Source organism: Diuraphis noxia, unplaced genomic scaffold, assembly GCF_037042655.1.
Source record: "Diuraphis noxia isolate RWA-SAM2 unplaced genomic scaffold, SU_Dnox_SAM2 contig0003, whole genome shotgun sequence".
Taxonomy (NCBI): Eukaryota; Metazoa; Arthropoda; class Insecta; order Hemiptera; family Aphididae; genus Diuraphis; species Diuraphis noxia.
Window position 1 is genome coordinate 67660467 of NW_028301713.1, and position 15639 is coordinate 67676105.

Below are 15639 nucleotides of genomic sequence, written 5' to 3' on the forward strand. Positions count from 1 at the left end.
TGTGATAAAAAAAAACAACACATTATCGTAAAAACAATACATTCTTCCATTCCACTCAGAATCTAACATGCAGTTCCACGGGCTTCCTAATAATAACTCTTATGGCATGAATGACCATTTATCATCATACAGATTAAAATAAAAGAAACATAGTGATCAATATAATCAATAAATATTTAAAATAGGATGTAAAATTATATTTATTGATAGTAAAAGAACAAAATATAACTAAATATAAACAATCAAATTCAATTAAGAAAAGTATATAAAAATCTTAAAAATTATTATCACTCTGTTTTAAAATATAAATAATTATAATTAAGAATCAATACATTAAAAAAGTACTTTCTATTATCAGAAAAAAACAAATTTTCTGTTAAATAATAAAATAAGATTTAATTTTTAAAATGTATAAATAAAAAGTCAAGCTAACTTAAAACTACAAATATAGGTACATAAAGAAATATGTCATTTAATTTAAAATAAAATAAAATGCAAAATACATAGATAAAATATCTAGATTACTATTCTCCTATGGCATTATTTGACTCTGATATTGAATTTGATTCATTTCTTTCAAATACTCTTATTAGTTGAGACAGCGTTACATCATCCCATTGATCGAACATATTACCGGAGAATAAATTTGTGATGTTTTCCTCAATAGAATCCCGAATAATAAAGTTATGTACAAATGTAGGTCTAAAAACAAATAAATGTTTTGCATTGTTAATTGTGCATTTATAGGCCATAACATATCATGTATATAATATTAATACACTAATACACATGAGTTTATCAATATTATTAAAATTATCATTTTAATAGCAAATCATTAGTAATAGTTTTACTTGGTTTGTCCTATTCTATGAATTCTTCCAATGGCTTGATGCTCATCTGCTTTGTTAATTATTGGCTCCATAAAAAATATTCTTGTTGCTTCAGTTAAATTCAATCCTTTTGAACCCAGGCTTAATTTCATTAATAATGCATTTATTTTCTTATTTGACTAATAAGAAACAAACATAAAATATTTCACTTTATATTGTCTTTAGTATTCAATATTTCCAGTAAAACTTCCATTAAAAATCACCTCTGTATAACAGTACAATTTATGAGTCCTTTCTTTTTACCAGAAAAAAACGTCAAAATGGGTGGAAACTGTATGTCACAATTTGAAATACTGCCACCCGAACCCAAATTTTATTAATCCTGTCAAAAGTGTTATTGACATAATACATTAAAACCTTTATACTCTATTCCAAAATAGAATATACCAGGTAGTGACCAGTTTCCACCCAACTAACTAAATCTCCCACATAAAGACATAGATGACTGGTTTTAGGGGAAAAAAGTTTGCAGAATTGATAAATTCTGTTTTCGAACAGTGTAGATTATATACTGTAATATAATGGTCACTCTAAATAACGGTTAAAATATTGTTATCCAAAATAAAAAAAATATTAAATTGTTTTAAAAATGTATGACAGTTTATAGGTGTTATTGGACTTGTATGATAAATTAATTTACAACTGGTTGAGTTTATTTTAAAATATCTCATTATTATTTAGTGTCAATGAAATCATTCCAAAGTGCATATTTTCTATATTCTATCTTATTTTGTATCTACAATCTATATTATTTGTTTAAATTTCCACGCACTTTATATAGTAACCATTTGGAATTTTTGCACAATAAGTCAATAACTATTAATATTGACCTATAAATAGATCATTATTTTCGGTCCTCTGTTGACCGTTAATAGAAGTTTTACTGTATATAGTACACCAATATTAATACAATTATCGTAATATTTTACATACTTTAAAATCTTTTAATGTTTTTCGGTACTTATTTCCGGTTTTTAGTATCCTATAACTGATTGAATTTTGATCTAAAGCTTCTCCAAGAAGATTTAATGCTTTTTCCCACTAAAAAGAAAACATGTTGATTTTATGCAATAAAGTAAATAATAAAAATAATATTCATGGTATACTATACAATGGAGTAATAATTTAACTCACATTTGAGAATATTAAAACTTTCACATTTGGATCCTGAGTTATCAATTCTAATAGTTTTAAAGTAACGCTTTCTATTTTAGTAGAAAATGATCCTTTGATTACTATGTTTGATACTTCACCTTCTCGGTTATTTTTTGCATAGGATATAAGATCCATTGTGGTAATGTTCCTACACATAGGACAAGCTATTTCAAAGTTATCTGAATGATTACACATGGTTGCTAAACACTGATTACACACACTATGTCCACATTGTAACACTGCCCACTGTTAACCAAAAATTGAAATTTAATATCATACCTTCATATAATTATAAGTTTTTAATATACCCCAGCATCACCATTCAGACAACAAATCGGACATGTATCAACTTCAGTTGAGTTTTCTTTTTCTTTTTTTAAATTTTCTAGATAAAATAGGGTTCCGATTTGTTTTTCTAAAACAGCTTCAGTTGTTGGCATTTCAGCAATTAATGACATTAGATTATAATCCACCTAAAAACGATTTGAAATTACTTATTACCAGCCAAATGTATTATCTTAAGTCTTATATAATGATATAAATATATACAAATAACTAACATATTGTTCCAAAATAACATCATTTTCATTTTCTTTTTTAGACTTTTTTTTAGGAGGACCATCTTCATCGGCTTCTGGTGTAATATTATCTCCAAGTCTCAACCTTGACTTTGCCATAACTATCTCATCATGAGCAGAAAGACTATCACTGAGATGAGTCCATAATAGTCGTAAGTAACGGAATTCTTTACGAACCAACTCCAATACTTTCATATGTTCAGCTGCATCCTCCAAACAGCTTTTATTTATAATTTTGGCTTGTCCATATTGATATAGTTCTGTAAAATATATTTAACCATGAAAAAGTATAAACAATTTTTAATCTAATACCGAAACTTACTCATAAGTAAAAATTCTTTTTGAGACATCTTCCAAAGGCCTTTACTGGTACTTTCATACATGGTTTCTTGATCCTTTTCTTCAGTATTGTCATTTAACGTATTCTTTTGTTTATTAGAAACACTAAACAATAATGATTCATATACTTGTAACTCCATTTCAGCTTTACATAATAAACACTTCCTAAGTATAAAAAAAACATAATTAATTAAATTAAAACTAAAAATTAAAAACATGACATATACCTATTTTTTGAATTTCCTTTTTTTGCTTTTAAACGAAGATGGCATATTAATGCACTTTGAACTAAATCATTCATGGGTGTTTCTTGTAAGGTTTTCAGTGTTGATATTGTTTGTATTCTTGCTGTATCTAGGTCAGCAAGCCAAACACCAAGAATATTATAAACATCATTTACAGACTTCAATCTAAATTAAACCAAAAACATATGAAGCAATTACACCAGATGCACAAAACATATTAAAAATATAGAAACCTGTTAGCAATATTTGGAACACCAGGCACACGATAATCTTCCAACTCCATTTGTACCTTAGCTAAAAAGTCATTAGGTGAAAAAATCCAATCCAACATGTCTGACCACCAGTCAGAATAGCCTAGGGTTTTATTCTTAATAATCTTAGCTACCTTATCCGAATAAAACATAACAGTTTTACAAGTTGATTCAATCTAAAATCAAAAATAATTACACTTAATAATTTACCATAAACTATTATATTTATATTTTATTTAATACAAAAATATATTGATATAATATAATTACTATTTAAATTTATTCATCACACAATTATTATTTTAGACAAGTTTAATATTAGTGTTTTATCATCATATTTGTTAAATTTTAAATGTAAACTAGCTTTAACTTTCTAACCGGTACAGAAATTGCTAAAAAAATGTTAAGAGGATGTAAGCGCAATATATTTTTTCCCTCCACTCACATGAAATAATATTTATTTTTATTTAGCTCTCAAAAATATTATTTGATATAATTTGTGTAATCAAACATAAAGAAATAATTTTGAGTAAATGCATAGTCTTTATGTGGCTGGTAGCAGCTATAGTTTTATGTTATTATCATAATAGATAATTTATGGTATTTTTAATTAATAATTGTTACTTTCTATTTTCTAGTCAAGTACTACTTTAATTAACATGAAATAAAAATCAAAAATCTATAATAATAATAATGTAATATTACTTTGGTATAACATCAGCTGAACAAAATATCGGCTCACATTTTAATATATTTCAAGAGATTTAATTAAAACAGTATGAAGCTATTTAATCAGATAAAATAGTATACTTATCACTAACGTTTTGTTTACTAGCGTCAAGATATTCTTTTTCAAGTAGTTCCATGTCTTTTTTTAAGTTTGAATCATTTAATGCATGGCTTACGGTTGTATTTTCATCAAGTACAGTGGCCAAATTATACATAACATGGATTTTCTAAAAACAGTATAATAAATTAGAAAGTAAAAACATAAAAAAAACATAAATATATTCTACCTGGCATGTATCTATCTTAAGTTGTTTATCTTTATATTTTTCCATTAAACCTAACACTGTCCTATAATGTTCAACAGCAGTGGCTGGTTCTTCACGAATAAGGTACAATCCAGCAAGAGCATTGTGCTGGGAAACAAGGGAACGTAAATATTCATTACATACAAGACGGCATCTATCTATCATTACATCCATTAATTTTTCCATTGTCATTGTTCCTTTAATTTTTAAAAATTGTCCGTTCACAGCCTAAAAAATAAGTATAATTGTTATTTAAAATGTTAATTTACTCAAATTACACATAAATAAAATTACTTGAGGGTGAACACAAGCTTGTCGAAGCTTATATAATGGTCCAATGATAGTGTATATACTTTTCCTGTCAATATTCTTTACTGATATATCCAAGGATGGAAACAGCCTTAACAAATCATTTATTAAACAGAATTAAAAATAATTAATTAATCTTCAATAAGGAAACATAATATAGATTATATAGATATTATTTATAATACTTTGCACATACGGCACTAAACTAAGATTACAAAATCAAGAACCCACAAATTTTATATTAAAATACAGTCTATGTATCCATCACTAAGGTCTTTAAAAAATAGAGCCCCAACCTTCAAACTCTTCCTACTAATATAATATGAAACTATAGTCTAAAAAATAACAAGTACTGCCAGTGATAAATACATGCGTATTATGTAGTACAAAATTTATTTAATATTTAAATTTATATATTCATCTTGAACTCCATATTTAACTATGATAATGAATGTTGTCCAGAAATGATAAATAATAATAAAAATATGAAAACATTAGACCAATAACATCTTGGCTAGGGTCAGTATCAGATATAATATTGAAAAATATAAGGCTTTATTTCTCTGAAAGTCATAAACTCATAACTGTTATTTTTTTAACACCTTTAACAAAATGATTAATTTTTCAACCAAATGACTACTAAAACAGCCAATAATTCTATGACCTAACTATAACGGATTTGTGATAGACTTAGTTTTTCTGGGATGTCACAATTGACATTGACTTGCCTTTTATTTGATAAGTGAACAGAAAAAAAGGTAAATTCAGAAGTATAATAATTCACATTTGTATGTTAAATTATATAATTCAATTAGATATTATAAGACTAAACATTAAATTATTACCTGGTTACACAATTAGAAAACACTGTTGCACAATCATCATGTTGGCTTAGGTAAAAATATTTTTCAATCTGGGAAAATGTCAGCCAATGTTGTTCAGTAGTAATTTTTGGTAAGTTTAATTCCGAATTGACATCCTCTATTGAACTACGCCATATCAATTTTGAAAAACATGTATACATTATCGTTTCTTCACCCTTCATTAGCTGTTGAAACTGTTTACGATAGCAGTAAGGACTTACTTCTAGGAACTTTAAAATACCATAAAGATCTAAAAATAACATTTTTTAATACATTATAACAACTAATACACCATAAAAAAAATAAAAAAATAAAATTATTAACAATGTGCATAATATAACAGGTATTTATCTACTAAGTATCAAATTAAGAACATTGGGAACTATCCATCAACTGTGTGATTGAGCCTATGCTCTAATCATTAATGTTCTGTACCTTCGTAAGACAATACCAAATAATATACATAAGTTATTATTTAAATTAATAATTACTTAACATAATATGCTAATTATTAATATTATGATACGTATTTAACATACCATTTAGTGATTTTTGTATTGGTGTACCAGTCATAGCCCATTTATGCACAGATCTTAGATTTAATGTCATGTCACATACTTTGCTAGTCGCACTCTCAATTGCTTGACCTTCGTCCAAACATATTCGCCACCATTTAATACAAGGCAATGGTGACTGAGGGTAATTGTATCTTTTTGAATGTCGCAAACGAGTACTATTATGATTTTCCACATCCTTTAATAAATTTATTATTATTATTCTACACAAAACTATTATATATACCTAAATCATTGCAATCGAATTGGCATTTAACAACAAAAAAAGAGGAACATTTATAAAAATATCAAGGTTATTTTATGATAAAAAAAAGATTAGTAGTCAAAAATAAAATAACCTTGCTAATTTTTTTTTAATTTGATACTTTAATACAAGAATGTAACTTCAAAAAGTAATTTACTCAACACAGCCCAGATTATGCCTCCTGTGTGATTTTATTTAATACATATATTCTTTTTAACTATAATAAAATTTAGGGAAGACATATTAAAAAAAAAAAAAACAATGACCGAGTCATGGGTAATTTAGAAGAACAGTACTTTCAATTAAAATGTATGACGTATTTAAAAAGGTATTTTAAAAGGGGTTTCACAATGGGAAAAGTACATAAGCATTAATTTAAGTAACTTTTAACAATAATCAAATAATATTGGTTATATACCAAAATTAATTTTTGAACTTAATAAAAAGCATATTTTGAGTTAATTATTTATGTCTTCCTTTTGTAATTCATTTATTTCATATTTATATGAACTTTTTATTAATAAATAGAATTATTTTCTATATATTTAGTTATACTATTCAATCATTATACTTACAATATTTGCGACATAGTTTAAATCTCTAGAGAGGGTAGTATACGATGTTATAACTATATCATAGTCACCGAAAGAAGAAGGTTGAATATAACCATCAAAATGTACACCATTGTAGACATAAACATTTAAGCCTGGTTTTGCAATATGTTTTTCTATCTATAATTTAAATCTTTAGTATTAATGCAAATCAAAAATATATAACTAAATAGTAAATATTACCTCATCGATCCATTGGTTCAAAATAGATTGTGGTACAACAATCAATGTAGCCTTGCACTGTAGTCTATCATTTGCAATCCAACAATTAGAACACAAATATGGCAATTCTTGAAATGGTTTTGGCTCAAAATGAACACACTGTGCATGCTGGCCTTTACCACACATCGCACAATATACTAAAACACTTTTAGGTGGTGTTGTCTTGCAATAACATGCAACAATATGAGCATCTTCATCAACATTACTCTCAACAATTTTCTTTGGTACTGTACTCATTTCACTTAGTACACTTTTATACCAGCTTTCTAGCATACTGCGTGAACTACTTGTTGATTTTGTTTTAAGATCTTTATCATTGGTGTATGCTATATATTTGCTAGTTGATGGTTTAGATGGAGTTTGAACCATTGGTGTTTTTAAACAGTCCTTTATCATAACCTTTTGGCTATAAAACTAAAAAAAAAAAAACAATGATAAAAATGGGTTAGTAGAAAACGCTCGACTGTACATTAGTATTTAGAACAGGGTTGTCCAACTGGTGGCCCGCGTAAGGTTTTATGGAAATCATATATTTTCTTTAAATGCAATTACCTTTAAACCTAACCTACCATTGTAAAAAAAGATGTTATAAAAGAAAAACACAAAATGCATAATAAAAATATTTATAGGTATATACGAATATATATATTATATACTTATTTTAAATATATATTATACTATTTTTGTTTTAATTATTTTTATACCTCTCATTATTTTGTTGTTACTTTAACAAAATTAGTGTATGGCCCGCAACCAGATCAGAGGTTTAAGTTTTGGCCCTTGAGGCCTTGCAAGTTGGACACCCCTGATTTAGAAAGTCAATTTAATGGATGTGTTAAATTTTTGCTTTTGACTCCCTAAAGTACTAACTAGATTTACTTTCCCAGCAAAAGAGATAATTTTGAAAAAATAATCAAAGCATATTTTCTATTTCAAAAGGTAATGACAAAAAAAACACATCAGTAAAATCAGTTCATTTATCGTCCTGCTCAGAATCTAAAATATGGATAAGAAAAATTTCAAATTAATTACTTCAGGAGGAGCTGTATTTTCCATGATACAACATAACATTTCAACAGTTTTTCCTAGACCCATCTCATCAGCTAAAATGCCTCCACTAAATGGAGACCCATCACATTTCACAACTAGAACATAACATTTAAAAAAATTAATATAATTAGGCTGAGATATACTTGCAAAAATTATAGTATACATTGAAAAAATACAGGTACCTAATTATGATCAATTAATTTACCTAAATATATTTTTTTATTATTAATATCACCAAATATGGATATTAATATATTAAATACTCAGGCAAAGACAATTACTTTAACGGGAAGTAACCATGGTTACTGCAATGGCATTATTGAGGTCCTGCAGATCTTGAGTTGCAGTGCCCATTAAGTTAGTAAGTTAGTTCACAGATTTTTAAAGTGTAGGGTTCGACCCTCCAGGGGTGGGGGGAAAAGCTTTACAGGAGGGGATATGAGAAAATTGTAAGAATCAACATTGTTTTGGTAGGACAGAAAAAAGAACTGTGATATTAGAGTAATAATTGCAATTGATATTATTTTTATACCTATTTTATGACAGGGGCTCAAGTATGGGGTTGACCAAAAAGAGGGGCCTAGCCTGAAAAGTTCAAGAACCTCTGGGTTAACTTATTTATTTTCTAGTGATATAATAAGTATACTAAAGTATATTATTGTGTCTAATAAAAATATATTTATATCATCTACAAAGCTAACTTGCGTCTTTAGCTTGTACATGTATAATGGTTAATATATTAATATATATTAAGGAGAATTAATTTCAATCTATTTTTCTAAAACTAAAATAATTTTCAAAACCTTCTAAAATAACAATCATACTTTAACAATAAAGTAAAACAAAAGGTACACAAAAATCTTAATTATATATTATAGATATATAATAGACATCTTGATAACAATCTTGTTATTTTCCAATCAGTCGTTAATTGTAAATGTTCCTGAATCTATTTTCCATATCAAAAATCGGCGTTAGGTGAATTGCGTCCCATTTCCATAAAACTAGTTGAATTGCGTCCCTGTTGTAATTTAATTCTAGGTGAATTGCGTCCCTGTTATATTTTAATACTAGGGTGAATTGCGTCCCTGTTATATTTTAATACTAGGTATGTAACAAATACATAAAATATACTAAGTTAATACATTAGTTGAAACATAATTTACAAATTAAATTAAAAAAATCCAATAAGTATATACAATACATTTTCATACTAAACATTAATAACATTTGTAGGTCAATTATTTAATTATTCGTCAATTATTTATGTAAAAAATAGTAAAATTATTATAAAAGTATATTAAACTGGTAAAAATTTAAATGAAACGGCTTTGACGTATTCAAATCTGGTCAGTAATTTATTATTATATTCAATCATTTTTTCTCCAATATAATTTTCTTTTTCGATAATTGGACGTGATTTTCTTTGTCCATTACTACGTATTTTTATATATGTTTTGGATTGAATATTTTTTATAACATCAATAAAATTGTAAATATTTTGGTTTTTATTTCGTACACACATAAAGAATCGTGTAATTCGGAAAGGCTATTCGGTAGTTTAGGGTGAACAGATGTACGTGCATAACGAATATTTCTCTTAATTAGTGCCACATTGCTAGTTGTTATTGTTTCTACGTCATTATTTTTTAATTCTACTTGTAAAAGTTTCGATGGTGTTGACGAAATATCATCTATAGCTTTTCTTTTAAGAGAATTACTAATATTTTTTCGATTTAATAATTTTTGTTCTGGTTTTGGGTGATTATGCTCTTTAGATTGTTCTATAATATTAAAATTAATTTCTTATTTAAAAAAACATTTACAAGATTTTATACAGCAGCACCAACGTTGTATGTCATTTCTTAATAGTTTTTGGAATCGAAATTTAAAACCTTCAATTATAACTATTTTTTTATTTTTTTTCACTTATTGAAAACTCCATTTAAAATTAATAATAAATAAAAAATTACACTGCAGTATACTGACAATTGACGACTGTGGACTGACGGACGACTGCTTGTCAACTGTATAATATGTTGGGAAATTTGAAATCACAAATATTATATAGTAATTATATGTTATTGCAATTGTTGTCGCGAACGGTCGAATATAAATGTAAAAATATACTCAGTCCGATTCTAAACGCACGTATTGCATTGATACTGAAACGGTCATGTGAGATAAAATATTATTTAATTCTTGGATATTCCGATAAAAGATATCAATACAAATAAAATAAAATAAAGGTTCTGCTGTTCTGCAGTTATATCGCTTAGAATGAAAATATTTTGTGTGTAACATTTCAAAAAGTATCGGGGACGCAATTCACCTATTCGGAAAAAATATTGGGGACGCAATTCACCTATCTGTGTATTAACATTTTTTTTTTGGGACGCAATTCATCGAACCCGCAAAAATCAGTAAAAAATATTGAATGCCATTGATATTGATATATAAAAATATAACTACAACATCCATATACTAATGACAAAAAAGTGAATGAACTATAATCTGTACTAGTGCTGAGATCCAAATCTGGATCAATCCATACCCGGATTACCGATTCAGATTGAAACAAAAATTACAATCCGTTTAATCTGGATTATTAAGCATTTTGAAAACAATTATTATTATTTTAATTATTTAAATATATAACTATAATTCTTTAATTACTAACAACAAATATATTTTACTAAAAAATGAAAATAATAGCTGATTATCTCAAAAATAATGAAGACAAATTGGATTTGTGAATTTGTATAAAACGGATTGATCTGAAATTCTGGTTAAATAATTGTATTACGGATTGGTTAAAATAATGCTCAGCACTAGTCTGTACCAAATAAGAGTGCACCACGTCAACACATCCAAATGACCCCCGGACCCCCCTGGCTGAGTCTATTCGCTCTGTCATTGCCAGTTACCGTTAGTCCATGAGCAAGTTTAAATCGACTTTTGTGCACTTGTATTTAGTACAGATTATATTTGATAATTCATTAAAAACAATTCTAAAAATTCAGTTAAGTGAAAATCAGATGCAATTACCATTTCAGAAAAGTAGGATATAATTACACTGTTTACTGAAATTGAACAGAAAATCAAAAAAAGCACACCCAGTTTTTGTTTAGCAAATTAGGGGCCTATTTTTATTTATGTGCAAGGACAAAAAATTTGTATATTCCACTGCTGTAGTCAAGTAAAGCATTTTGTAATATACCTAATTGTTTTTACTTTAAGCCAAATATGCAAAAATGAACATTTGTATACAATTTAAGAATATATTTTCCTACTTACAATCGTTATTTTTTTCTCTGTCGACCATCCATTTCACAGCTCTTCGCTGGTAAGATCTAAGTGTTGGTATAACAATCTGAGGTTGTTCATAATCGTCATTAATGTGTTTATGATAAGTTTTAATAACTTCAAAAAACTTAGCAGCTTGTGAATTATTCATGTTTGGAAGTCCTGAAAATATTTATATATAAGATTACTAGTTAGTTATTTAGTATAAAATATTGAATTAAATTAATTAATTTAGAAATAATTTTAATGATAAAATAAATAAATATTCTTTTGTATATTTTGTACAAATTAGGAATTAAACTACTAATATTTAAAAGTGTCTTTAAAGTTTATAACATATTTAATACTTTATTATTCATTATTCATTATAAATGAAACATAATATGAATAATTATTGTTGACTACTGTTTTAATAAAACTAAAAATGACATAATGTAGGCAAATACTCTTACTACACTATAATAATAAATAAATTTCAGCCAGTTCAATCAAGTAGATTACTGGAAGTACAGCAGAAGAGTTTGAATAGGAAAAAAGTCTAACGTACCGGATATCAATATCTACAGACGAAGACCAACAGCAATAACAGAATATTACGACAGGTCCGATATTTAGTATTTACATTGCGAGTACTGACTACTAAGGTACCATGATTGTACAGTACAATTTTGCCTCTAAAACAAACGAGAAATAAATTAGGATTAAAGAATAAGCGAACTCCGTGTGTATAAATTATGATTTACCAGCTTCCTTAGTAGCTCGGAGGGCTACTACTCTACTAGGGCTAGTAAAATTTATAAAAATTTAAAACCTTATCTAATACATTTTAAGTTATAATAATAAAAAAATTGTATATATATATATATTATAAATGTTGTATTATGATCAGCTTTGGTATATCATATAATATTATAAAACCACGACCACATCAGAATTCTAAACCAGGCTTATTGTTGTTTACAGTTTGCGGAGTACAAACAACATCCAGTGTAGGAAAGTTACCCAATCTAAATGTCTTTCGGAGGGACTACATTATTCCCATTTCCCGTGGTTGCGAGTGAAAACCGTCGCCTATAGCGCCTATACCCTTTTATAACATTTTTAATATGTATCAGAACATATTAACAATATTTATATACATATACTGTATTACTGTAATATTTCTTCGTTATAAGTTATAATTTGTAGTCATATAAAAATTTAAGAAATTCCCCGAAGTTCTAATAACGGAGTAAACCCTAAACTCTAAAGGTTCGCTTTTCCGCATCCACAGCCTGCTGCTGGACTCAGCTGCAGTAAGTTGTGGTCAGTAGTAGGAAAAATATTATTGAAATTTGCAATGTGTGCAACAAATTAAGTCCGACTGGATTTTATCGCCACAGACCATAGTCCATACACTAACTATAGAGATGGAGAACTAGGGCAGATGTTACGTAATATATGTAGGAGGTCGTGATAGAATGAAATTGAAACATTTTTTTGAGGTGTTTGTTGGAAATTCAATTCGGCCGCTCTAAAAGGGTTTTTTGCTATTCCAAGAATAATGCTTTTATTTTAATATGATTACCGCAGATGAATATTAGTAATATTACCCCTAATATTACCTATTTATTTTTATTTTATATTTATAACGAATAACGATAGACGATAGTTAATAATAAACTTTAATTATATTTAAAAAAAATAAGTAATTATATTAATATAAATATGAATATTATCTTATCCCAAATAGATAAGTGGATTACAAAATTACGTGTTTTAACTTTAAACTATTCCAAATGCCCTAATAGCAAATGAGCCCAGTTGTGAAAAACGCGAAAAAAATGTTAAAAACTTATATTTTGGAACAAAATGATTGAAAGCTTGCAGGGAGCTAAAATAGCGAATAGAATTGTTCAAATTTTAGTTCAGATTTCACCAGACATTTCTTTATACCATTAAACGACGAATGGAAAAATAAAGACGAAAAAGTCAATTTGAACTACTTTAATTTTATAAATGTTTGAAATAAAGATATTAAGGTTTACGTGATTTATTTACACTAGCATAATACATAAATAGTAAATACGATAAGTAGGTAAATTTAGATTTTATTAAAATATTGAGCATAAAATTATGAATTCATCATTTTGAGGTTTTTTACAATAACTAAACCAGGTTTTTTAAGTACCATCAAATTAAGCATTAAAAAACAGATATTTTAAAAATAAAATTCAAAAAAATTGCCTGGGAACTAAACTAGATTTGTTTAGGAGATAACTATATATGACCAATGCTATTCGAATCCCAGTAAATACTTTTATTTAGTCCCAATAGAAATCAATTTAAATAATGAAATAATCTAAAAATAATGTTGGAAGTGAGTGGGAATACGTTGATAAAATGGGTTAATACATTAAGACTATTTTGTTAGTGAATAGTGAGGCCTATTTTATTTTATCAAATTTATGTTTTAGATTCTGACCGGAACAATAAATATATCTTTATTAATGTGTATTTTTTTAAACTTTTTAGTTTAGTAAAATGTAAAGATGATTTAATTTTCTTCAACAGTATATAAAACAATTGGTTAGTACAAACCTACTGGCTACTTTAGTGGTTTAAAAGTAAAAAATTCCATATAATTTTAAAAATTGTATGGAAAACAGAGTTCTATTTTTTAGTGTTACATTAAAAGGTTAAAAAATTGTAGGTTAAATCATGTAGACACATGAAATTTTTATAGAATGTTTATAAAGTAAATACTTATGTATGATAATAGTATTTTCAAAATATTGTGCTTGTTCTTGATCAATTCATAATCATAACAAAGTTATGAATATTGTATTAGTTTTTTTAAAATTTTTTTTTGATAATACAAGGTTTCTTATAGAGTTATAAGTAGTTTTAATAACAGTTAATAAATATTAAGGATTCATAGTCACAATTTTTTTTTTACAATTAATTTATGTACAATTGCTGACAAAATCTAAAATAAAATTATATAAGCACAGTAGTTATTTGGATGAATTAAAATATTAAAACAATAAAAATAATAATTATTATTTTATAGTAATTAAGACTTTGAGTACAGTCTTAAATTTTATACAATAAAGATTGAGATAATATGCATAACATTTTCAAATTATTTCGTAGTTAAAAAATTAAAAAATATTCAATTTTTGTAGGTAGCTTATGATTGAAAATGAATACTGTGACCAATAAATTTAAAATATATTTATGAAGAGTTATTTTTTTATTCATTTTAAGTTCAAACTTGGAGGAAATCATATATTAAAATTAAGAATAATATTTTAAAGTATATTATTATAGCTCAGAAACATTGTAAAGAAGAAGTCATTGAAGTGAAAGAGCACAGGTTTAAAAATTTGAATTGGATCAATTCAAATATCTAGGGTCAATCATAATTCATAATGCAGGATTTGATATAAAAACAGAAGTATAAAGAAGATTACAATTAGAAATGTTTCTATAAACTAGAGAACATTTTTGGATCAAACCTATCTCTAATAACTTAAAAATCAGGATATATTTAATGATGTATTCAAGTACAGATACACATACTTTATTTGAAAAGTTTTTAAAATATGTGTTAGAATTAGAATAGGTACTCAGGTAAAAAAAAAATATTTGTTGTATGAATACGAATACCTACTGTAAAATAGTATTTTTAGATCCTTTCAATTTTTTTATTACTACATTTTTACCTTATATTGTATAATTCATTAATAGAACCGGATTTTCATGTTTTAAGTTAATGTTATAAAATCTTCTCGGCTGCTTCTCTACAACATGACTACATCAAGTAAATCACGTTTCACGTCGTCACGAATTCACGATATAAGAATAACATTTTGTTTCTTGTATACATCGAGTTAGTGCCGTTATCAATAGTTACCCGTCGGCTGTCGGTGATAAACTGATAAGAAATAAATATTTATCACGGAAGTATGGGGAATCATGGACC

The 15639-nt window shown here is 26.6% G+C and overlaps 1 protein-coding gene across 3 annotated transcripts; it reads right to left on the minus strand.

The window, feature by feature from the left end:
• Positions 1–182: 182 nt before the first annotated feature.
• LOC107169761 (E3 ubiquitin-protein ligase SHPRH) lies at positions 183–15521 on the minus strand. 3 transcript variants are annotated; one of them, XM_015519612.2, is made up of 20 exons: positions 15380–15521; positions 12220–12346; positions 11664–11834; positions 8349–8461; positions 7278–7730; positions 7059–7214; positions 6204–6417; positions 5647–5914; positions 4787–4892; positions 4475–4720; positions 4280–4414; positions 3441–3634; positions 3190–3372; positions 2946–3127; positions 2606–2883; positions 2354–2518; positions 2025–2291; positions 1824–1931; positions 852–1009; positions 183–702 (listed from the first exon to the last, which is right to left on the minus strand). In XM_015519612.2, the coding sequence occupies exons 3-20, from the start codon at positions 11821–11823 to the stop codon at positions 525–527; spliced, it is 3564 nt and encodes a 1187-aa protein (XP_015375098.1). In that variant the 5' UTR covers positions 11824–11834; positions 12220–12346; positions 15380–15521; the 3' UTR covers positions 183–524. The 3 variants fall into 3 exon arrangements, with proteins under 3 accessions (XP_015375098.1, XP_015375089.1, XP_089080389.1); XM_015519603.2 differs by lacking the exon at positions 15380–15521 and adding an exon at positions 12416–12573; XM_089224263.1 differs by lacking the exon at positions 12220–12346 and having other exon boundaries at positions 15380–15402.
• Positions 15522–15639: the final 118 nt, after the last annotated feature.

Coding starts and splice junctions, on each gene's coding strand:
- LOC107169761 (XM_015519612.2), bottom strand. CDS start 11,823: ATGAATAATTCACAAGCTGCTAAGTTTTTTGAAGTTATTAAAACTTAT. Junction 6,418..7,058: donor TAAACTATGTCGCAAATATT/GTAAGTATAATG, acceptor AATTTATTAAAG/GATGTGGAAAATCATAATAG. Junction 4,721..4,786: donor AAGCTTGTGTTCACCCTCAA/GTAATTTTATTT, acceptor CTTATTTTTTAG/GCTGTGAACGGACAATTTTT.